The sequence below is a fragment of the Sebastes fasciatus genome, chromosome 10, assembly GCF_043250625.1.
Source record: "Sebastes fasciatus isolate fSebFas1 chromosome 10, fSebFas1.pri, whole genome shotgun sequence".
NCBI classification, from domain to species: domain Eukaryota; kingdom Metazoa; phylum Chordata; class Actinopteri; order Perciformes; family Sebastidae; genus Sebastes; species Sebastes fasciatus.
Genome location: NC_133804.1, coordinates 32,963,815 through 32,987,157, shown reverse-complemented (window position 1 = coordinate 32,987,157; position 23,343 = coordinate 32,963,815). Strand labels below are relative to the sequence as shown.

General features: G+C 42.6%; 3 protein-coding genes across 10 annotated transcripts in view; 1 reads left to right on the top strand and 2 right to left on the bottom strand.

Annotated features, from left to right (window-relative positions):
• Nucleotides 1–23,343, bottom strand: part of tmem126a (transmembrane protein 126A) — a 592,581-nt gene that overhangs the window by 43,202 nt on the left and 526,036 nt on the right. The window lies entirely within an intron of this gene.
• On the bottom strand, nt 505–3,931 carry LOC141774747 (uncharacterized). Its single transcript, XM_074647554.1, has 8 exons — nt 3,881–3,931; nt 3,682–3,730; nt 3,524–3,592; nt 3,336–3,380; nt 2,980–3,012; nt 2,626–2,883; nt 2,335–2,433; nt 505–677 (listed from the first exon to the last, which is right to left on the bottom strand). Exons 2-8 carry the CDS (start codon nt 3,725–3,727, stop codon nt 595–597), a joined length of 633 nt encoding a protein of 210 aa, XP_074503655.1. The 5' UTR covers nt 3,728–3,730; nt 3,881–3,931; the 3' UTR covers nt 505–594.
• Nucleotides 5,778–19,592, top strand: rgs14b (regulator of G protein signaling 14b). Of its 8 annotated transcripts, XM_074647523.1 has the most exons (16): nt 5,778–6,031; nt 9,631–9,652; nt 9,809–9,960; nt 10,070–10,162; nt 11,228–11,371; nt 11,471–11,644; nt 11,737–11,818; nt 11,964–12,028; nt 12,193–12,411; nt 12,659–12,735; nt 13,064–13,190; nt 14,788–14,869; nt 15,680–15,732; nt 17,783–17,861; nt 18,104–18,211; nt 18,527–18,665. In XM_074647523.1, the coding sequence occupies exons 1-15, from the start codon at nt 5,906–5,908 to the stop codon at nt 18,178–18,180; spliced, it is 1,572 nt and encodes a 523-aa protein (XP_074503624.1). In that variant the 5' UTR covers nt 5,778–5,905; the 3' UTR covers nt 18,181–18,211; nt 18,527–18,665. The 8 variants fall into 8 exon arrangements, with proteins under 8 accessions (XP_074503624.1, XP_074503619.1, XP_074503617.1 ...); XM_074647518.1 differs by lacking the exon at nt 18,104–18,211 and having other exon boundaries at nt 17,783–17,840; nt 18,527–19,592; XM_074647516.1 differs by lacking the exon at nt 18,104–18,211 and having other exon boundaries at nt 5,779–6,031; nt 18,527–19,592.

The window sequence follows — 23,343 nt, the reverse complement described above, 5'->3', positions numbered from 1 at the left end:
CCTGACACACAAACGGATGAGGAGGGAAATAGACATTTTGCCATATGGCTGAGGGGAAAACATTCTGTTAGAACAAGACTCCTCAGTGCAGCATGAGAGTTTAATACACACACTCTTCAAAGGATTATATCATGTTGTTGAACCAGGGAATTTATTATTTCTGTGTTCATAAATCAACTCTCAAATCCCCCACACCCATCCCTCCCTCTCTCAGAGAGGAGTGGATAGCATTATCATCCCGTATATCCATTACATGACAGCCGCTATCTGTGTGGGTCGCTTCTAGTGGCCACTCCCTGTGAGCGGAGCATTCAGCGGGATTAGTTTGAGCACGCCTGTCCTGTGTCTGGATTAAAACATTTTCTAGAGTCTTTTCCTCAACTGAACTATATGTGGTCAGCGGGTGTGGTGAACATGAACGCTGTGTTAAACAAAAGAATTAAGCTTGTAACCTCAGCTGATCACACACACACACACACACACACACACACTTAACCTCAGAGATGGAGATTAAAGAGGTTTTATTTCTACATCAAATACAACAACAACAACACACTATGAAACCATGTTCATTATTTTGTGAAGGTGATAGATTCAGGACTCTCTTGGTGTGAATGGAGCTGGAGCGTTGTTCTGCCCCTCCCTGGCCTTCTGCCTCATCCTCTCTTTGAGTTTAGCTGCAGACACACAGACAGAAAGGGGAGGTGTCACACTTGATAATGTGCATAGAAAGAAGTCAAATCTGTCATTCTAAAATTAGCGGTATGCAAGAATTAATAGTTTTACAGTCTAAGGCATATGTTTATTTGCTTTCTTGCAAAGATGAGAAGATCAATACCACTCTCATATCTGTAATATATAGAGCTGGAGTCAGCAGCCGTTTAGCTTAAGCTAACATTTGCTAGCCTGGCTCTGTACAAAGGTAACAAATTCCACATTTGGTTATGTGCCGGACTCCGGCTGTGTCCGATATCAATTGTTCGCTACTCCTTTTATAATACACACTCAATAGTTTACTCGATAGTGAGGAGTAAAGTGAGATTTTGGACACTTATCAATCATCCTATATGAGATTGTTAGCAGAAGAAAGTTGACATGGCATGGAGACAGCTGTTTTTCTTTTCATTGGGTCATTTTTGATGGCACTATATAATGGATACAGTAAATACAGTAAATATGGAGTGGTTTTGGAGACAGCCTATTTCTTGGCTAGGGGTAGTAACTTCTTGGAGTCTCTGCAGGTTGCCTGGCAACTGCTCCTGGCCAAGAAACAGTCCGACACAAAGCACAGATTTTACTTTTCAGTTTTTGTACGGATTATACAAACCAGATATAACGTGTTAATCAATGAGCTTTAGAGGTTCTGGTGGATGGATTCATGTTACAGAGCTATAGGCTAGCTGATTCCCCCTGTTTCCAGTCTTTGTGCTAAGCTAAGCTAACTGGCTGCTGCCTGAAGCCTTATATTTTACAGATGGATATGAGTGTTATGGATCTTCTGCAAGAAAGCCAAATAAGTGTATTTCCCAAAACTATTTAAGCTTTAAAGCTGAAGTAGGCGAGATTGGATTGATTGATTTTTATAAAACGGTCACTATACCGTGACAGTAGAACATGAAACAGGTAACCTGAAAAAAATCATGTTCCTCTGTGTCCTCCGGTGCTCCTAACGGCATCTGCAAGCTTTCACAGACCGGAGGAAAACAAGCAGTAAGAGCTGATCTGAGGTCTGCTGTCCAGCTGCCGTCTCTATCGATCACTCGCGAACTCCGACCAAACGGTCAAACTAGGCAGCGCTGATCAAATATGAATCACTATTATGTTACGTTAATGCCTATTTCTCTCCTCAGATGTTTTCAGAATCATCTTGTAGTGCACGGTTTAGCTGTGAAATGAGAAAGTTTGTGACGCCACCGCCATTGTGAAAATCTGGTGAAGGAACGCCAAGTTCTGGTCACATGACCGGAGCACAGCCAATAGGAACGCTCTCTTTCTCTGAAATGACCTGTGATTGGTCAAAGTCTCCGGTTTAAAGCCTGAAAACAGAGCCATGAGGAGGAGCAGAAGTCTAGTTATCTCTCAGAACACTTGAATTACAATATGCTGAAAGGTTATTATGGAACTTTTGCCCAATGATGCCAAAAATATATATACTGCCTACTGACACTTTAAGTATTTGAAATATAATATTTGTACACCCTGGAGTAACATAGCCCTACAGTATATCCATCATCATCATTTGCATTCAAGACAATATATATCTGAGAAAGAAGAGGAGCTTTAGGACCCCTGTGTTGTCTAATACCACAGTCAACCTGAAACTGAGCTCTTTACCGTTGTCTCTTTTCAGCTTGAACTTCATAGCCAGCCCCAAAACCAAGACCAGGACCAAAGCAGAAACACCACAGATCACCAGGATCAACACAGTCTGGTCTGGAAAGAGAAAAACAGAAACACAAGCAGACAGTAAAGACACATGCGTGCAACATGCATTGTATTATTCATTAAATGTTTTTTCATTTTCAACCCAGAAAAATGTACAAAGTGCATTATTTTCCAGCTGGTTGTGTCTGTGTGAAATAAACAGGGAGAAGTCTACCATGGACCATTATGATGTCTACTCACTCTCCACAGTGACATCATGTGGCGAAGACTCGTAATAACCACACGAGCTGTTCACAAAGCAGATGTACGGGCCTCCTCTATTTGTCAACACTTTTTCGAGACACAGCTCGCTTTTATTTCTGCCTTTCTGGATTTCCTCCCCATCATAAATCCACCCAAATGTAAGGTTCAAATCAGGAAGGTTATGGACACATGTCAGAGTGATGTCATCACCCTCGTTCACTTTGGATCCAGTGGTGTTGACAGAAACCTGAAAGTCTGATGGGGAGGGTAAATGTTTATGTGGAGGGAAGCAACAGAGATATAGGCAAGCAGGTAGATGTCACTTTATGTGTTTAGGTGCACTGGTGTTACCTTTTGTGCAGTTTGATGGAATATCTGAAGGAACTATAGATAGAGTTTAGTCAACATGCAGTCACAATCAGTATTTAACTTACAACAGAGCATGCGTGACGCATACCAATGTCATTTTAACATACAAATAATGTATTCTACTCAGTAAAACAATCAGCAATACACCAGTTAGGAAGAACAATCACATTTAAGAGCATTTACACCATTTTTTCAAGTCTCCTATGCTTGCCATGTTCGATTAACCTCATTGTACTACCACACCATTCCACCGCCAATTACTGTATCTAATGTACCGTAATGTAAAATTCATAGGATTTATCCTCAAGTAAACAAATGAAAAGAAACATAGCCCTCACCATCGATGCACTGGGCAGAACTGTTTGAGCAGCGCGAACAAGGATCTAAACAGAGGTGGACATAATAAGCATTAAGAGCATTTTACCTCACAGTTATTTAATGGCAGACAATGTTTTCAGGTACATCAGCTGCTACATAACATTTATAAAATCTTTAAATAGATTGAGAGGTTTGGCTTCATTTTTACCTGCCTGAGTTTCTCCTGTGGCGTTACATCTCAGACACTGGACAGGAACACAGGTAGATCCAACGCCAGCTAAAATAAAAAATACAAATTAAATTAAATGTATATGTGTGAAGCTAAACAGGCATATGGAGAATAATAATTAAGAAGTGGCTCCTTACCTATGAGGAGATGACCAAGCAAAAGATAAAGGGATACCCCTCTCATTCTCTGTTGGATAAGACTTGTATTATTAAATTGCTTTAGCCTAAGAATACGTTTAGAATCAGAACATACATATCAGAAAGAGCAAATGTCACAGCACTCACACTTATATTAGATATCATTATAAAGGTAGAAAGAAATGTTTTTTCTTATTACCTGTGGTGGTGTTGTCTCCTCACGCACAGCGCTGAATGATGACCTGCTCTGTTTTGCCTAACCTAATGGTCTTTGCGTCAGAACAGGCACAGAAGAGCTGATTGTAAACACTGATACCAATGCAAATAAATTCTTCCCTGGAACTTAATGGCAGAAACAATATCGCTGTTTGTGTGTTTTATAGATGGGAGTGATGGCAACGATGACAGTTAGACTGCTGCTGCTGCTGCTTTTTATGTTGTTGGATAACATTTAGGTTATTATGGGACTTTCAACACCTTTTATAAAACAGAACAAGAAATAGACAAAGAGACAGAAATATAAAACAAAAGACAGACAGATGTGTGCTGCAGTATATCCTGTTTTAAACAAAACAGTGGTTTACTTATGCAAACTATCCACCGCTTTTGCACGCACCATATAATGTGGCACGCACGAGGAGGATAACTGCTCAGAATGTTTGGGATTATGGTCGAATTGACTTTACTGAAGCTTGTAAATATGATATTATTATATTTCATTGAAGTCATCCAGGGCCTGCATATTCACACACAGTAGGTATTAGTGCAGTGGCCAGTAGAGAGTGCTGCTGTTCATCCATCTTTTCCATCTTAACACCCAAGCTGGAGCGTATCCCAGCATGCACTGGGAGAAGAGGCAGGGAGCACAATGGACAGATTGCAAAACACACAAACACGTTCACAGTCCTGCATGTAAACCTAACAGCCAAAAAGGCAATTTAGAGTTTTATTAAATCAAACCTGCATGTGTATGTGGGCTGTGGGAGGAAAACAGAACATCATAGAAAAACACAAACAAACAAACAAACAAACAAACAAACAAACAAAAGGTGAACATGCAAACTCCACATGACAATTACAAAACTGGATTATGGATTAAAATAGTCTCCGAGTCACGTACTAATGTACCGGAATGAAGATCAGGTTGAATACACAAAGTAGGCCGCTGTTGTTCACCCATAAATTTGTGTTTCCTGTTATCTTATTTATTTTAGGCCATGTTAAACTCTCTCTCTCTCTCTCTCTCTCTCTCTCTCTCTCTCTCTCTCTCTCTCTCTCTCTCTCTCTCTGTATATATACCATTTTCATCATTTTTTATTTATTTATTTATTATGTGGTTTCTCGCCCTTCCAAAAAATAAAAATAAAATTCAGGAAGTGACATATTTATTTTAGGAACTCAAAGTAATAGTTAAGCATAAACTTTCACTCTTGTATTTTTTTTCTCCATGTTTCATGATGTTCATTTATTTGTCACATTTTTTATGTTGTAATTTGTTAGGCTAAATTATGAAGAAAGTTGGTCCAATTTAAAAAAAAAAAAAAATGTAAAAACATATTTTATGTAGTTATAAAAGTTATATTTATGTTAGAAGGTCACTTACATAGCTTAGGATAACTAAGCTACAAATAATTATTAATATGTCTGTTATTTATAGACCAATATAAACCAGTCCACCCATAGTCATTATTATTTGAGTGCCTGATATTGGCTATAATATAATATAATATATTGGCTGAAATGTTGCTGCATACCAGGAATGACCCATTTAGGATTAGCATTATAACATGCTATATGTTAGTATGTTACATTAGCATGCTACTGTAATATCAGTATTAGCATTATAACATGCTATATGTTAGTATGTTACATTAGCATGCTACTGTAATATCAGTATTAGCATTATAACATATAGGTTTAACATGTTACACCAACTTGCTACTACAGTCTAATAGTTATATGCTGAATATGTGCTGTAATGTTGCTTCTCAAAGAGCAGCAAATATCCACTTTGCAAAACTCTTTGCAAATGTAGGTCTGCTAATTGATGCTAACATTCCACAGGTGTGCAGTTAATTAAGTGTCCTGCAGCTTCACCTGCAGTCTGCAGCTAGTGCGCATGTCAGGACTCAGCAAGAAGCTGTTAATCAACTGTAACCTGTGAACTACCAGAGCTCTCATCTCTCTTCAGTCTTTACTCTCAGTTTGTCTGTTTATCTTGAAGATGTTCGCTTTCAGAGGACTCTATCACAGGTTCTCCCACCTGGCAAAGGTTGCTGCACAAAAGCAATTCAGGAAATATGACAAATGGTGCAGCATGGCCACTACTGGCATCATGGTGGACAAGAAGGTGAGCATGTCACACTGGAGAGAATGCATGCAATACAGAAAAGTGTGATGCACAATTTGCATTACTTGCAGACACTACTTTGAATATATTTGCATTAATTGAATTGATATAGCTGCAGAATAATACTCATAATGATGAACTCCTGGTGCTCTGTGTACCAAACCTCATGAAAATCAGCTCACTACTTTTTAAAAACAATTATGTAACATGAGATTTTGTGTTTTACAAGAAAAAGACTATAATTGTTTGAGAGATGTAAAGTTGAAGTTCCTCCTTCATCTTGTTGAGTGATGTTTTGAGAATGACTTTGACTGTATGTGAGGATTACCATCTTAAAATGAGTGAATATCAGGAGGAGACTTTGTGTTTTGTACCTTTTTAAATGTCTAAATCTCAATGACTTCCAAGTTAAAGGAAACTTTAAAAGAAGAAAAGTATGACACATACTTTTAAAGAACCTCTCCGATGCAGCACTGCAGCTGCAAACATTGCTGTCTAGATTTGTATAATGGTTGTAAACTGCTTTTTAACTACAATTCTGAACAGTGTAACATGAGATTTTGTGTTTGAGAGATGTAAAGTTAAAGGTACTCCTACATCTTGTCGAAGTTTAGTGATGTTGTGAGGATTACCATCTTAAAATAAGTCTATCAGGAGGAGACTTTGTGTTTTGTACCTTTTTAAAAGTCTAAATCCCAATGACTTCCAAGTTAAAGGAAACTTCACTGACTATAAAAAGAAGAGAAGTATGACACATGCTTTAAAAGCGTCTCAGATGCAGCACTGCAGCTGCACAAATTGCCATCTAGATTTGTATAATGGTTGTAAACTGTGCCAAGCAACTCATTCAGTGACTCTACATCAAAAAGCAGAGTGAGTGCGTTTTGTCTTGTCTTTGTTCCCACATCATGGTGTTTCTCAAGACGTAGGCTTGAGAACAGTTTGATCATAGTAACCATACTTCCTCTTTTGTGGCTTGTTGCTATGGCAAGACTTCCCTTTCAGGCAGGAAGTGACAGGAAGACCCAAGTGATGAGTTTGTGTGTGTGTGTGTGTGTGTGTGTGTGTATGTATGAAGAGTGTGCATCATGTTTGGGTGGAGCACTTTTACTGTGTCCCCTGACAGTGTGCACATCGCATAAAGACTTCAGCTTGTAGTCTGGTGTGTCTGAGCCACCATGGCGAAGAACTGCAATTCTCTGGGGATTCCTGTTGGCCACATGGTGAGTTCACTTGGCAGCACTCTTGTTCGGTTTGGTTTTGTTCTTGCAGCTGTTCTTTGGAGCCGGTGGTTTTGTTTATGCTGTATAAAGGAGGAAGCTTTATCAGCCATCACGTAGAGGAATTTCTAGACTGTGAGCGTACTGTGAGGATAATAAGTTGGTGTTAAGTGTGTTGAATAGCAGTAAGTTGTAGCCCTGTAATGATTTGGTAAACAGGAATGTCTTTTTTTCTTTTTTTCTTTTGGACTGCTTTTTTTAGAATACCTAGATGTGGAGCACGGCAGAGCAGTTTTCTTGTGTTGGCTTGTATTGTCTGTCTTAACTCCTCAGAAGTGCCAGAACCAATCAGGCTGTGTGGCTAACAGTTGGTTGCTACTGAAAACAGACCAGGCCCCGCTTGAGTCAGAAGCGGAAACCAAACCATGCCATGCCTGTTTGCCAATCTGTCACTGTGTAGGCTGAGTTGGCTTCGCTCTCCTCCGTGTGAGACCATCACTTTTTCTCGAATTGGTTCAGCTCTGCAAAAAAGGTGTGAAAGTGTTATTTCAAAGCTGTATTTCGCAGGAGGGGCAGAGAGGACCTGGATAAAAGTGTCTCTCTGTGCAGTTTGTGTGATTTGCAAAATTGTTCCTATAATTGGTGCTGCATCAGACGCTTCCCTCGCACAGTGTGTGTGTTTGCATATCTTGTTTCTCCTTTCAAAAGGATTGTGTGAGAACGAAAGGTGCACATTAAGCAAATTAGTTTTCATTACAGTACTGTGGAACAACAGAGGATAGTGTGTGTGTGTGTGTGTGTTGGCTTCTCCTGTGAAGTGTATTTGTAGGCACCGACATGTCGTGTTTTTGGAGCCAGAGTTTGAGCAGTGAAGTGAAGAGGTGGAGCCACGGAGAGCTCACACCTGCACAAACCGCCAGCTCATATCAACCTTATATGGGCAAAGTTTATCTATTGCCAAAAAAAGCTGTTGCCTTTGTCAAGCACAGAGTTACAAGGATGCTTTCTCTTTGCATGCACTCAAATTCAGAGTTTTTGAACATCTATTTGTTACATAGGAGATGGGCTTTTGTCTCATGCTTAATACTAACGGAGCTGACTGGACTCAGCCCCGTGGTTTTAACTGGATTCTTGAGTCACATCAGTGGATGCTGGGAAAAACGTTCTGTCATTCACATGATGACATGCATCTTTTGTGTATGACTCAATTACACTCTACTGCCACAAACAACATACCAGGAGAAGTGAGCAAAAATAATCTTTCCTGGCATATAATTAAACATGAAACGACTTGTGAAGCAAGACGTTTGTCATTTTATAGACTGTGAAAATATTTCTGTACAAGCATTCAGATAATACCACTTGATAGGTGGCACGATAGTCCATCTCGGAGGAAATTTAACCCTTCAGACCGATTGTATTATCAATAAAATGTTGAATGTACCTCTGTAGTTAATCTTATATTTACCTAAATGGCATTCAGAGTGTGAGTCACAATGTTTCTTTTATATAAACTTTACACCCCAGTGTACTCTGAGCAGGTTACAAGTCACGGGACTAACCTACAAAGACAAACACATTCACACCTCTAGGCAATGTTACAGTTGCAGACTGTGGGGAGGAAACCAGAGGAAACCCAGACCGACATAAGAACGTGTAAAGGTTACACAGAAAGACCCGTGAGCCACAATATTTCAGTATTACTGGATTCAGTGCTTTTGTGTGTGAAGGCCGTCCTTTGAACTTTTAAAAACAGATCCCGTTAACCTGCTGATCCTCTTTTCTGAAATACCTCCTCGGGGGGTTTTGATCAGTAGTAGTAGTTCCCTTGATACTGGAGTAAACATGCAAATATGGTTGTCGGCACAGGCTTGTGTGCAAAGAGTTTGGCAGTATTTAACTGTGAAATTACTCGAATTGAAACTGAACTTTTACAGGATGAAAAGCTGAATGAGAGCTGTCGTCATCAGTGTCACAACCACTTCCTGTGAAAACAGCCTAGACTGATTGCTCTACATAGTTACATAGAGGGAGAGAAGCAAAAACACATGCAGCTGGTGTGAACATTTCACTTCCTAAACGTATGTGCTTGAGTAGGTCCAGCTTCTGTATTAATACTATATTGAGTACACATAGTAAAGCTGTATCTGTAATGTTTAAATGTACAGAAAATCCCCACATTTGTCATTAAAGTACATTTTTGTTCTGTGATTGCAGCATCTTAGAGAATAGGTGTGAATTTAAATATAATTCCTCTTTGATTTTCATGATTCAACCAGAGGAATTATCACGGTATACCAGACTAGCCTCGTCTTATTTAGATGTTTTGTTTTAGTGTCTAGCCCTACCTTATCTCTTATCTCATCTCTCTATTCACAGAGCCAGGCTGTGTCAGACGGAGGTAAGCATGAACAAACCTACGTGACCATCTCGCTTTTCTGCAAACTGAAAACATGTCTGTGCACGACAGACGAAAAGATCTGGTTCAGTCTCGTTCTTGGGTCATGCTTTTCTGGGCTGATAAATGGGTGTGTTTGTGTCTCTGGATGCGTTGTAGAGTTGAACATGTTTGCACGGGGCGGTGGCGGCAGCAGCTCCAGCCTTCCAGGGACTCCGGGCGGAGAGGCCGGCCCGGCCAGCAGCGTGCTGAGCTGGGCCGTCTCGTTTGAGAAGCTGCTGGAGGACCCCGCTGGAGTCCACCAGTTTACGGTGAGACACACTCAACACACAAGTTTCAAGTGTTGATGTTTTTTTAGTGACCTCTCACGAGGTGTGCCATATGGGTTCATATACACCGTGTACGTGTGTTTCTCTGCAGGCCTTCTTGATGTCTGAGGTGAGTGCGGAGAACATTTTATTCTGGCAAGCTAGTGAAAAGTTCAGGAAGATCCCGGCCAGCTCCGTGGACGAGGTATGATGGCACTTTTACATCTTACATGGTGAATCATCTTACCTGTCATTTGTGATTCATTATGCTGTCGTGTGTTTACTCTGCTCCCTTTTTATATATATATATTTTATAAATACTCATTAGGAATTTCTTTAAACTTCTTTTTGTTGTAGTTGAATGTTTACAGTGAGGGCATCTTGGTTGCTATGTTGTTATCTGTGTAGCGGTCAGCAGGTGCAACGTTTTCTTTTTGCTTTGATATGGCTTTTATTATGTTACAATATTTTGATATTTAGTTGATACGCTTTAAGTAGCATTAATTACATTTAGTGTTGACCTCAATGACGGATGTAGCTTCTTTTCTCAATTAATCGATCAGTTGTTTGGTCTATAAAATGGTGAAAAATGTCGATCAGTGTTTCCCAAAGCCCAAGATGACGTCCTCAAATGTCTTGTTTTATCCACAATTCAAAGATATTCAGTTTACTGTCATAGAAGAGTAAAGAAGCCAGAATATAATCACATTTAAGAAGCTGGAATCAGAGAATTTTTACTTTTTTTTCCTTAAAATAATACTCAAACTGATTAATTGATTATCAAAATACTTTTTATATACAGTTCCTTCAAACAAAAGTGGCCAGCTGGGAAGCTTTAAAAGCTATAATCACCTTTTTAATTCATGTTATACCTTCCAGGCAGACTTATTGTTTGGTCAACTAAATTGTAATATAGAAACGGGAAGTGCAGAAACTGACAGGGTTGTTGAATCTCCCCTCATCAGCCGGGTTTCTGTGGTTGCTCGGCTCTCAACTTGCAGTGTGGATGCTTGATTTGATTCTTGGTACGCTTAACAAGGACGGACACCATGCCAGTGTATAGATCTATAAATATATATATTTTCACTGAGGGGCTTCTTAGATGGGTATTGAAAGCTAAATACTGGTCGGTTCAGTGTGTCATTGGGGTTTGTATGCATCCTGGTTAAAAAGATGTCTCATCAGCTCAGACACAATGATTAGCAAACACAGTTTAGTTCATATCTAATCTTCAGAAGGTTTCAGTCTGACAGAGTTCTTGTGTTCCCAGCTGAAAATAGCAGCTCGCTCCATCTACAACACCTACCTGTCCGACAGCGCTCCCTACTCGGTCAACATCGACGACACGGCCAAGACTGAGGAGAAGGACCTGGTTCAGCCCACACCTGACATGTTTGACAAGGCTCAAGCACAGGTCTGTTTGGACTCTCTTTTTTAGCTCAGTAATACAGTGATTCCTTGTTGGAGCCTCTGCTGTCGTGTGTGTGAACAACCTGTCCCTGCTTTGTGTCAGATATTTAAACTGATGAAGATGGACAGCTACAGGCGCTTTGTGCGCTCTCCTCTCTACCAACGCTGCACCTTGGCGAGCGTAGAAGGTAAACTTCCAACTCAGCTCTCTACAGAGAAGGTCCGCTTAGGATCCTTGGAGGACGTGGCCACCAGACGCCCCGTAAGTGACAAGAAGGTAGAGTGGAAGGGAAGACATGGACTGAGGCAAGGGGGGAAAAAACATGTGGTTTTTGTTTATTGCATTTCTTTCATCTCTGTCTCAAACAGAATAAGCTGTCGGACTCCAACAGTTTGCCAAGTGGCAAGAGTGCCTCGGAGAAACAGCGACAGAAAAGAGAATCCTGGGGAGGTAGTGGCCGATCTCGTGCTTCTGAGTTATGCCTTGATGTACATCCTGTGACTCTCACAGTTTCTCCTTGGCTCTCTTTTTCTTCTTTTTCCTCCATCGATAACAATAGCTGCATCTAACATCCATGGTTCTGTCTCCCTTAAAGAGTCCCACATGTCGGTGAAGTCGACCAGCAGTGTGGAGCTCGGCTCCCTCTACAGGCAGATTGAGGTCAGTGCATTTTGTGACAGTAGGGAACATATGAATGACAAAATGCTGTATTCAAGGTGACAAATCTCAGTTATGGGGGAAATCTGCCATAAAGTGCCTAACTATATATATACTTTTCACTCTTAACTAACTCACTCTGCTTTTCCTCTCCATCTGTGACGTAGAACGGCAGATCGAGTCCCCGGCCTCCAGAGCAGGGTGGTGGAGGTGGGAGTCGAATCGGGGTGGAGGGGGGCTACTGCTGTGTCTACCTGCCAGATGGCAGTGCCTCCCTGGCCCCCACACGTAATGGGCAACCCATCAAAGACATGCTGGCCAGCCTGTGTGAGAAGAGGGGCTTCCCTCTGAAAGATGTCATCATCTACCTTCACGGCAAGGACAAGGTGAGCACTTAGCTGCTCCGTGTATCAGCACCCAGCCACCAGCTTTAAATCAAGAAGCTACTGTACCACACTGCAGAGTTGTTTTGCAACAGGCGGTGTGAGAGAGATGACTACCCTCTTCCTGTTCTAACATCCTCTCAACCTCTCACTCCCTCTTTTCCTTTCTGAAACGTTGTGAAGTGTATTTTGAAAGACAGTTGACGTCTCTGAAAGTCTCTCTCTGATACACCTTTTGCTCTCTGTGCAGCAACCCTTATCGCTGGACCAGGACTGCTCCGTACTGAGAGATCAGCAGGTCTCTCTGGAGCTCAGGGTGATGTTTGCGTGAGTCAACTGTGTCACTTCCTCTTTTTTTTTTTCTGTCTTTGTCACCCTTAGCAAGCTTTCACACCCCCGTCTCCACTACAGCATGCCACTACCCACCATATCAGAGGGAAGTCCTCGTGTTAGCACCAGACAGAGATTAGTCATCTTTTGTATTGAATACATTATCAAATGGACAAATTAAATACAAATTGGGATTTCCTGCAAAGATATCATTAGGTGGCAGATTATTCTGTGACGACAAGCTTTTGTGTGACTATATGTTAATGATGCTGTACCATTGCATGTACTGTTTGGGCTCACTGTGAGGTGTTTGGTGTGTTTTCAGGCTGGAGATTGCCCTCACTGGTAAGACGGTGGGGATCATAGTGAAGTCCAGTAAGACGCTGCAGGACGCCCTCTCTGCGGTGCTGCAGAAGCACCACCTCAAGCCACAAGAGGCCGTGGTCACCATGGTGAGTGTCTGTATGTATGAATAAAGGTAGTTTCCTCAGATAATAACTTATTAACAATTACTTTCTATCAATTGTAAAGGAATAACTTAACTGGTTACTCTGGTTTGATCAAACATCTCACTGCAATAATCTCATGTAGAGCTTCAAAGATTAGTCGACTAATCGATTAGTCAATCAACAGAAAAAATAATCGCCAACTATTTTGATATTTGATTAATCATTTGAATACTAGTTCATGCAAAAATGGCAGAAAATTCAGTTTTCAGCCTCTCGATTATGGAGATCTACTGCTTTTCTCTGTTTCATATCATATTAAACTGAATATCTTTGAGGTTTGGACTGACGAGACATTTAAAGACATCACCTTGGACTTTAAGAAACTGGGGTGGACATTTTTCCCTATTATAGATCAAACTATTAATCTAGATAGGGATGCACCGATACCACTTTTTTTTCAGACGGAGTACAAGTACTTACATTTGGGTACTCACCGATACCGAGTACCGATACGAGTACTTCTCTTTGCCAAAAGACCCTCGTTAACAGCCAGCTGGAGGGTGTGACGACACACGGCAGGCTGGGGAGTCCCGCATACGAGGCGGTGCGCCGCAACCAGCTTTAGGTCGGCTTGGAAAGGCTCGGGGCGAAGGTGGCTCGCGGCTGCAGCTTTACAGCACTCCCTGCCCGGGCCTCACCGCACCGTGGACAAAGGGGTCGCTGCACCCTCTCTCCCCGCTGGGGAGGGACGGGGCCCCCTACTCCCGGTGCGACTGTCGACCAGGGCGGACTGTCCTCAGTGCGCCCCAGCCTCGTCGTGCCCCCAGGGCGGGGCTCGGCCCGGGTAACAGGTGCCAGGGGTCTGCGGCGATGTCGGCAACCCACCCGACCCGTCTTGAAACACGGACCAAGGAGTCTAATGCACGCGCGAGTCAGAGGGTGCAAGCAAAACCTGGTGGCGCAATGAAAGTGAGGGCCGGTGCGCGCTGGCTGAGGTTCTGGGTCGGGCTCACCACCGGTCCGTCTCGCCCGCACCGTCTGGGAGGTGGAGCGTGAGGACCCGAAAGATGCTGACGAGAGGTTAATGTCGCGCTGCTGTAAAGTGGTACGAGGGCACAGCATCGGACCCGATACCCGATACTAGTATCGGTGCATCCCTAAATTATCGTCAGATTAATTGTTAGTTGCAGCTCTAATCTTGTATTTCTGGTGAATTCCCATTGATGACTCACCTTTACTTTTCTAAGCAGCAGGTTTGTCTGACATTTTTAAATGTACCACTTTTTTATAACCATTCTGCCCGTCTGTCCTGTCAGCACTCGTCTGCCTCTCCTGGTTACAGCAGCCGTTGCTAGGCAACCGTTTACACGTCACCGTGCATGTTAATATTTATATTAAACCTGTAATTTTTAATTTGAAAAATGTAATGTGTTGCACTATCTTGTTAGTGGAATAAGTGACGAAGGATTACACCGTCCTTGTCGTGTATTAATTATGTGTGTTCTCTGTGTGTTATGCATCATTTCTTCTTCATCCCCACAAAACGACTGATTGTGTGTCAGCATCCGTCCGACGTGTCTTATGTCCTCGTTCATTTCAGGTTGGAAGCGACGAGCCTGTGAACATGACCGGCACTGTGTTCAGACTGGCCAATAAGACGCTACGGCTCGACAGAACCAAAGGTTAATACACTTGACCTTTTTAAAACCCAGTGTTTTCCTTTAATGGGAAGCAGAGAGAATCATGTTTACATCATTTAATAACAACGGCGCTGCTCTCACCGAGAAGCACAAGCAGCACAGGATGAAAAGAAAGCCACTACTCGGCCAGCGAACAAATGAAATGAGTTCAATCAAATCAGATGAAGGCACATTCGAGCCCTGCAGCCACTCTTAGTCGTCGATGATGTGGGTGAAGCATCGGCGGTGCTTTGTGTGTTCTTTCTCTGCTGCCTGATCCCTGGCTGTGCCGCCTTATTCACGTAATTGTTTTCTTAATGGAAGAAGAAAGTGTTTCTGCATTTCTTGCCTCTCACTTGCTCTTAGCTGGGGGCGAGGAGAAAGTCTTTTTACTGTCCACTTTAGAGCCCGGGGGTTTTCTGCATGTTTTTCTCCTACTCTGATTTATTTGTACGCCTCTCTCTCTGTGTCTTCATTTTTTTCTGTGCGGTTGAAATGTCTGAGTCCATTTGGTTTGTTGAGTGCTGTGCCACTTCGAGTTCACTCACCTCATTTCCCAACTGCTCGGAGACCAGAACCGACTTCACTTTGGATCAGCGCTCCACACCTCAGCCCTCATTCACTGCGTTTAGGATTCAATTAGAGCGGTTGTATCCCAGGAGGACCACTTTAATTCTTGTCAAGAATATTTGATTTGGCTTTATATCAGTGTTTAACACAATGGGGCATCGTCAGCAGTCCACTGAATACTTCTTCTACTGGAAGTGGAAGTACTGTTAAACTGAATTTGTACCTTTCATGTGGTTTGAACAGGAAGAGACCAGACGAACCTTTCCAGAGGCAGTAGTTCTGCGGCAGCCACACAGGTGAGGTTAATAGACGGCTAAACATCATAAAAAAACACCTTCTGTACAACACTGACAGTCATTCATACAAGACGAGCTGCTGGGACGCTCTTGGTTATTATCTAAATAAGAATATAATGAGGGTTATCATTTGAAAGCCGAGCTGTGTGTGAACAAGGGAGTGATAATGGACTCAACCGTCATTATCTCTGTCGGGCGTGAGCCTGCGTTTGTCTGTCTGATACACGGATAATCTCGCATACTACTGGACCCATCAACCTCATATTTCTTGTGCTCATTTATGACCTTATGCTCAAGGACTTTTTTTTTAAAAACTGCTGACTCCTCACAACTCTTACCCGGCCGGTAGGGGCCACACGTCATCAACAACCGCTTCAGTTTGGACTCTTGATTCCGCTACGAATTAGGAATTGTTCCTCTCTCCACGACAATTACATGTATGTATATAACTATTGCTTAGCACATGAGAAACTGACCCGAGCTGACTACAATGGAGCGTCGTCTCATGTCGGCAGAAGGGAAGCTGGTTAGCTAGGTGTTTGGCTAAGATGGTGGACAAAAAGGACCTTTTCTGGGAGTCAGCTGTAGAACAAGGGAAGCTAAAAACATTGGCATGCCACAGAGTCTGCTTCTAAAGCCTTCATTTTAGATTTAAGAATGTTTAATGATACCCGCTCCTTGATTTTTAGCTCATTGTGGAGCAAATTCCAGGCTGAGGGTGCAGAATATACAAAAGCCCTTTCCCCCAATTTTTGTCCGGGCTTTTGGGAGAGCACAAAGAGGTCCTGTGAACACAGGGAATACTGTCCACTGTTTTTCTACGTAATAAAAACACAACAAGTAGTGTGGGAGCAGACCCAGAATCACTTATCATTTATCATCATCATCATCATTTATATCATATATAAAAACAGATGTACCGATGGGAGAGCCTACGGGTTGCCAGTGCAGGCCATCCCACCCGAGAGTACAACTCACAGTGGTGAATCAGAGCTTTACAATTTATAATGAACCTCAAGGATGCATGGTGAGCTACATCAACCATAAGAAGGCATTGAGCAGATCGGTGTACAAAACATCTCCATCTAAAACCGGTAAAAATATTGAAGAAACAAGACGCTTTTCTTATATTAAAAGAAAAAGTTAAATTCTTATTTGCAAGAACATGTTAACATTTTGCCTTTTTTTTGTTTTATCTTTTATATAGATAACTTTCTTTTGTCTGTTTATACACCGATCAGTCATAACATTAGGTCAGCATGGGCTCCCATACGCAACAAACTGCTCCTCACTGTGTGTTCTGACACCTTTCTATCAGAAACAGCATTAACGTTTTCAGCAGTTTGAGCTCCAGTAGCTCTTCTATTGGATCAGACAACACGGGCCAGCCTTCGATCCCCACGTGCATCAATGAGCCTCGGGTCTGACCCTGTCTCTGGTTCACCGGTTTTCCTTCCATGGACTACTTTTGGTAGATCCTGACCTCTGCAGACCGGGAACATCCCACAAGAGCTGCTGTTCTGGAGATGCTCTGACCCAGTCGTCTAGCCAGCACTATTTGACCCTTGTCAAAGTCGATCACATCCTTATGCTGGCCCATTTTTTCTGCTTCCAACACAAAGTTCAAAATGTTCACTTGCTGTCTGATATATCCCCCCCCCCTCCCCACTGCCAGGTGCCATGGTAACGAGATAATCAATGTTATTCATTTCACCTGTCAGTGGTCATAATGTTATGGCTGATCGGTATATAGGGGATAAAGTAGGGAATATTTATGAAATGATATGATAGCAGAAAGTAATGTACATACTATGGAAAGTATTTCATTCATTCCATTGTGAAAAATTCAAACTCAGAATTTGAACGCTTGGATATAATGGCTGGTAGTAAATCTAGTTCACTATAGAGTAAATGGGGAGTGCCGAAGGCTTCTGGATACGACCAAATTCCTAACATTTATCTTTGATGAAAAGATTTACTGTTTCTAGGATTTAAAACGTGTGAATCTTTATCTGGTCCGTTGATAACGCTGGATGTATTTTGGTCCCAGGCAGCAGCGGTGAGCGCAGCGTGGATGGAGGCCCGAGCCAAGACTCATCACAAGCCCAGTAAGAACCGCGAAATGGACGGTAGGACATCTCAGCAGTATCTAGCACGGTTGGGCGACATGGCAGTATATACTGTAAGATGATAGATGTTGACAACCGTCCACAACATTTCAAAGAATCTATAACCATATTAAATTTAAAGAAGTCCAACACAAAGGCACGGGACCTTTTCTTTTTGTCACGTTTCTCAGTTGTTGACAAAACAATCTGTCCACAGGGTGCCTTTTTAGAAACTGTTCAGCATATCAAATAATCTTTCTCAGCAGATGGAAGTACAAAAAATCAAATTGCATTTACACGACGACTGTGCAAACTCCATCTGCTGAGGAAAATTGTGTGATATAATCAAAAGCTATCAAATGGACCCAGGGGTGAGATTGTTTTTTATCAGCTGTTGCTTTTTAAGGTCAAGAATGAACTTTCAATCTCAAATTTCTCAGTTGAATTTCCAGAATATAAACTAATATTATGTCATACATTCATATTGTATGTACCGTGATAGAATATTTTACTATTTAACAACATAATTGTTTGATATATCTTAAATTTTATTGAGAATAAGTTGCCTAGTTATACTCCCAATTATAAAATGTAAATTCCTTAAGCAGATAAAAAATAGCCCAGTGTTATTTATGTATTTATTTGAGACAAATGTCATCATTAACATGATATCTTGTGTGCGTCAGGGCTTCTGGACCTGCTGACGAGAGCTCAGTCCTGCAGGGTTGATGACCAGCGAGGCCTTTTGACCAAAGAGCAGCTGGAGATCCCTCAGTTCCTGCAGCTGATCTCAGACCAGGGACAGGACGCAGAGCCGGACCAAACCAGTACAACCAGCTCCTCCGCTGCAGCAGACTCCAAAGAGACGTCAAGTTCAGCTGGAGCAACGGCGGAGGAAACCCCGGACTCTGCTGAATCTAAAGCCAAAGACGTAAGGGAAACGGCAGTTTGAAAGACTTTGATGTGTGTGTGTGTGGGATGGACAAAGACACAATCTGAAACTACAACAAACATCTCACAACCTCATGAGAACAGTCATGTCAGAAAGATGGTGGAAATTAGTTGAAGCACTTTTTAATTATTGTTTACAAATAAGCTCTGAGATTAGCGGTGTGCGACCAGCGGTGTGCGACCAGCGGTGTGCGACCAGCTCTGCTACTGATCATCATGGAAAGAAGAAGAAGAAAGATCATGGCAAACATTCAAAACACTACACACGTTAATGGGAGGAATGTTTGCTATGAATTGTTTCCAAAAATGTTTCTTGAAAAGAAGTTTTATGAACTCAAACATTTGACCCTGAAGCCGACGCGTTTGCTTTAGTGCTCCCGGATGTTGAACGCTGTACAGCTCACTTTGCTTTAATATCTCACATTCATCAGTCATGCTTCTCTTTGACTCTAAGCAAAAACATGTTTCTGCACAGGACTGTCCAGAAGGGGGGGTTTCAAGTGTATTGCACTTTTTGTTTCCTTAACTGTATTTGAATTAAGATTATTGAATGTTTTTTAATATTTTAAATTCCTTAATTTTCATTTGTGTGCTCACTTTCTATTTTACAAACGTGTGTGTTTTGCGGTGCTTAAATGCCTTTTTTGTTTCCTGTTTGCAGCTACTATTTCTCAGGGTCCAGATTCATGAATTAGTAATAATGTGATATTACAGGGGGAATGAATGAGATGATGTGATCATCAAAATATAAATATACCCCCCCACTGGGTGAGCCAAATAATTAAAGTGTTTTTATGATGAGCTGGGATCATTCTCTGTCTCTTTGTTGTTGTTGGGGGGGAAAGATGACAGGTTTCAGTTTTTGGATGAATCACTGAGGTCAGTTTTTGTGGCTTGACAAACGTGATTTGGTTTTCTATGTGGTGCAGCCGGACCCCGCTGCTGCCCCGGTGGACGGGCTGTATGACTCAGGCAGTGTGTAGGTGTCAAGCTTTGATTACATTATCTTGTTCATCCTGGTAGAGAAACATCCCTCGAAATGCCGTCATGTAATGATGTCATTTTTGCACAGTGATGGTGGATCATTTGCAGTGCTGTGATTGGCTCCTTATAGCCAATCACTTGCTTCATCTGTCCCACAGACTTGTTGCTGGAAGGTGTTTTCCAGTTTAGGGAGTCAGGGAGGACTATTATTGGGTGTAATTTAGCTGTATTGTATGGGTTACAAAACAAGTGATGAGTCATTGATGGATTCATCTCCACATGGATGATGTCAGCAGCATGCATATTTCAGAGCGTGACACAGTATGGAGCATAGACTGCATAATCAGTTGAGGTTTTGGGAAAAGCATCTCATCTCGCCCACCTTGTAGATGTGATTGTCTATTGAAGTAATTAACCTGAGACGTTGAATGGTGCTGTGCATGAAAACAGCACAATATGATACCTGTTTGTTACACCCACAGCTTCCAGCCTGCCAGCCTGGACACATTAGCATATGTGATTGGCACACCTGGCGTTATATATATATATATATATATGTGTGTGTGTGTGCGTGTGTGTGTGTCCATGCATGAGTGGTGCGTCGGCGGAGCTATGAATGGGCAGAGAGGGGTGTGCTCTCACAGACACCATAGCAGCAGTGAGATGAGGAGTGCCATCTACTCCACTGCACGTCTGTCCTGAGAGGAGGAAGAAGAAGGGAGAAAAGGAGGTGAGTGTCTAAATTTCCCCCAGGCTTTTGACTAATATCATTTTTTTTTTTGGGGGGGGGAGGGTGATCGCTGTGCTTGTTCAGTCAGTAGATGTCTGCCTGCCCTTTCTCTCTCCCTGTCACTCCCATCATTCATTCTCTCCTTGTCTGTCACTCAGTGCTTTTCTTTGCCTGATTAAATGTCTCATGCAGTCTTGAGATAAACCTTTTTATCTCCTCATTCATAGAAAAGCTCACATTTTCTCCTATCTCTCTGTTGTTTTTGTTATTTGCTGCTTTCAGTAATCTACATTGAGGATGGATAACAAACAATATCTGTGAAGTGTTTATTTTGTGAACTCAGTGCACTGCTAATGGGAGCTCTGAATGGTGCTCACCGTGTCTTTGAGAGTCCTGCAGAAGGAATACGTAAGTGGTGTAAAACCAAAAACCCATCCATCAGATCAATACTCGCACATTTAATGTGCACTGAAAGATTCTGCTCAGCCGGTGAAGGACAAAATGAAAACTATAGTGGCTTCATTAGTACTGACTCCGTTATCAGGTGAGATCCACAGCTGGGATTCAGGATGGGAGCAGCTGTGTTGGTCGACTACTGACTTAATTCATCCAGCTGGGGAGAGTTGGGTGTGTGTGTGTGTGACACACCTGAGCGTGGCTCTGCTCAGACAGCCCATCATCATCAATTACAGGACATAATGTCCTTGCCACTGTGAGCCGTCTTAATGTGCCCCTGCAGCTGCCGTCCACACGCTCACCTTGGTGCTCTATAACCACCTTTGTGTGCGTGCATGTGCTATAACGGCCTCTACGGCGACACATACCCTGAGCATGTGACCTTCTGTAATTGGCATGTTCAACAGCACACATGTGGCGACAACAGCAATGTCTGCAATTTAACCTCCTGGAGTAGAATTACGGGGATTAGCTGACCCAAAGGAGTGGAAATCACTCAACCCACAGCTGGAAGGATGTTTTCTGTCATCGTTGATAGATGAATGAATAATTAATGGTGACCAGTTGGAGACGCAATCAGAAGTGATGGTGTCTTCAGCAAGTAGTCATTTGGCGCGTGAAGACAACAGGAGTGATGATGTAGAACTTGACCGTCCTGTTCTCTTCTATATCTTGTGAAACTCTTCCACACACACTGAAATGAACCTTCAGAAGTTCATGTAGTGCTTCTCAGCTGGGTTGGGGAGTTAATTAGTGTTGACCCGACATTCAAAGATTTGGCGAATCTCAGTCTCTGCTGGTGTTACGGATTCAAATCTTCAGAAGAGATTTTCTTCTTGCGTAATGCAGATTCTCACATCAGCATTTTATACCAGACTGTGAAGGCTAATAATTACTAAACTTTTCTACCTCAGATTTCTCCTCCTCTTCTAGCCATGTCTCAGTGATGATGGGAGGAAAAGACTGCGAGGCAAAATATTCTATTTGCCCATCCTTGCAGAGAGAGTTCTTGAGTAACACATAATGAATGAGCATTTGTGCGTGTACACGTTTTTATACCACAAAGAGGTGTAGTGTTTTCGGATGTGTCACCTTGGCGGTTATCTGGCTCATGTGGATTAATCGCTAGAGAAATGGTTCTCAAAGCCGCGGGGCTTTTTCTACCTCGGATACAAAGGAGCTGCGAACCTTCATTTCTTTTCGCCTCGTCAAACCGAAGACGGGACAGGCGGTCACAGAGGAAAGCATGGGGAGAGACAAGCAGGCCAATCGCTCTCATTTAGGTCATTTCCCTCAGTGAGCTGGTCAGAGAAGAGCACTCAGGACTGGCTGAATGCGTGGCCTGCGATCAAGGCTGAGATTATCCTCCTCTATCCCTCAAAGGGGCCTGTAATGCATGTTTTAGAGTAAGTGCATGGACTACAACAGTCTTGCATTGCCCCTGGGTGAGCCAACTGAACAGACATGCGTGTTGCATAATGGGCTTGATGTCTGAAGAGAAGCTGGGGTCAGTCTCTCTGGTACAGATCATTCAGTTCTAGCGGGTTAGGCCTTGTTGAATAGCACACGTATTCCGGTCCAAGTGGGACTGACTCGTACGGTTCCCCCCGCAGCATCAAATGTGGCGCTGACGTCAGCCGTCGCAGTGGGAGAGTGAGCTCCTGTCGATCAGCTCCCATTCATTCTTCATGAGGCCCCTGAGCTGGATGCTTCCTGTAGAGCAGCAGCTCAACTAAAGATCAGGGTGGAAGACAATGCAGTCAAATCAGGAAGGGACTTTATTATATCTGTGCTTTGTGGACATGTCTTGTCTCGCCAGGCCAGACATCGAGAGAGAGAGAGAAACAACTTTCCTGGAAGAAATAATTGTATCATCAGTAAAGCAAACTCAATGATAACTTGCTTTAAAGGTCCTGAAGCTTATTGCTTTTGTCAAAGTTAAAACATTTGTGGTTACTTCACCTGAAGGATTTCTGCTCTTCTCACTTATTTGAAGTAGCTGTGGCTCATTAAGACAAGTGTGATGTCACCAATTTCTGTGCACCAATCAGGATTTAGCAACATTTTAATCAAACTTTAAATGTTTTGTTTTGGTCATTGTCGATTAGGGATGCACCGATACCACTTATTTTCAGACCGGACTTACATACTCGCTGATACCGAGTACCGATACGAGTACTTCTCTGTGCCAAAAGACCCTCGTTAACAGCCAGCTGGAGGGTTTGAGCGACACACGGCAGGCTGGGGAGTCCCGCATACGAGGCGGTGCCTCCAGGGCGGGGCTCGGCCCGCGTAAAAGGCGTCAGAGGTCTGCGGCGATGTCTGCGGCCCACCCGACCCGTCTTGAAACACGTCCCGAGTAGTCTAACGTACGCGCGAGTC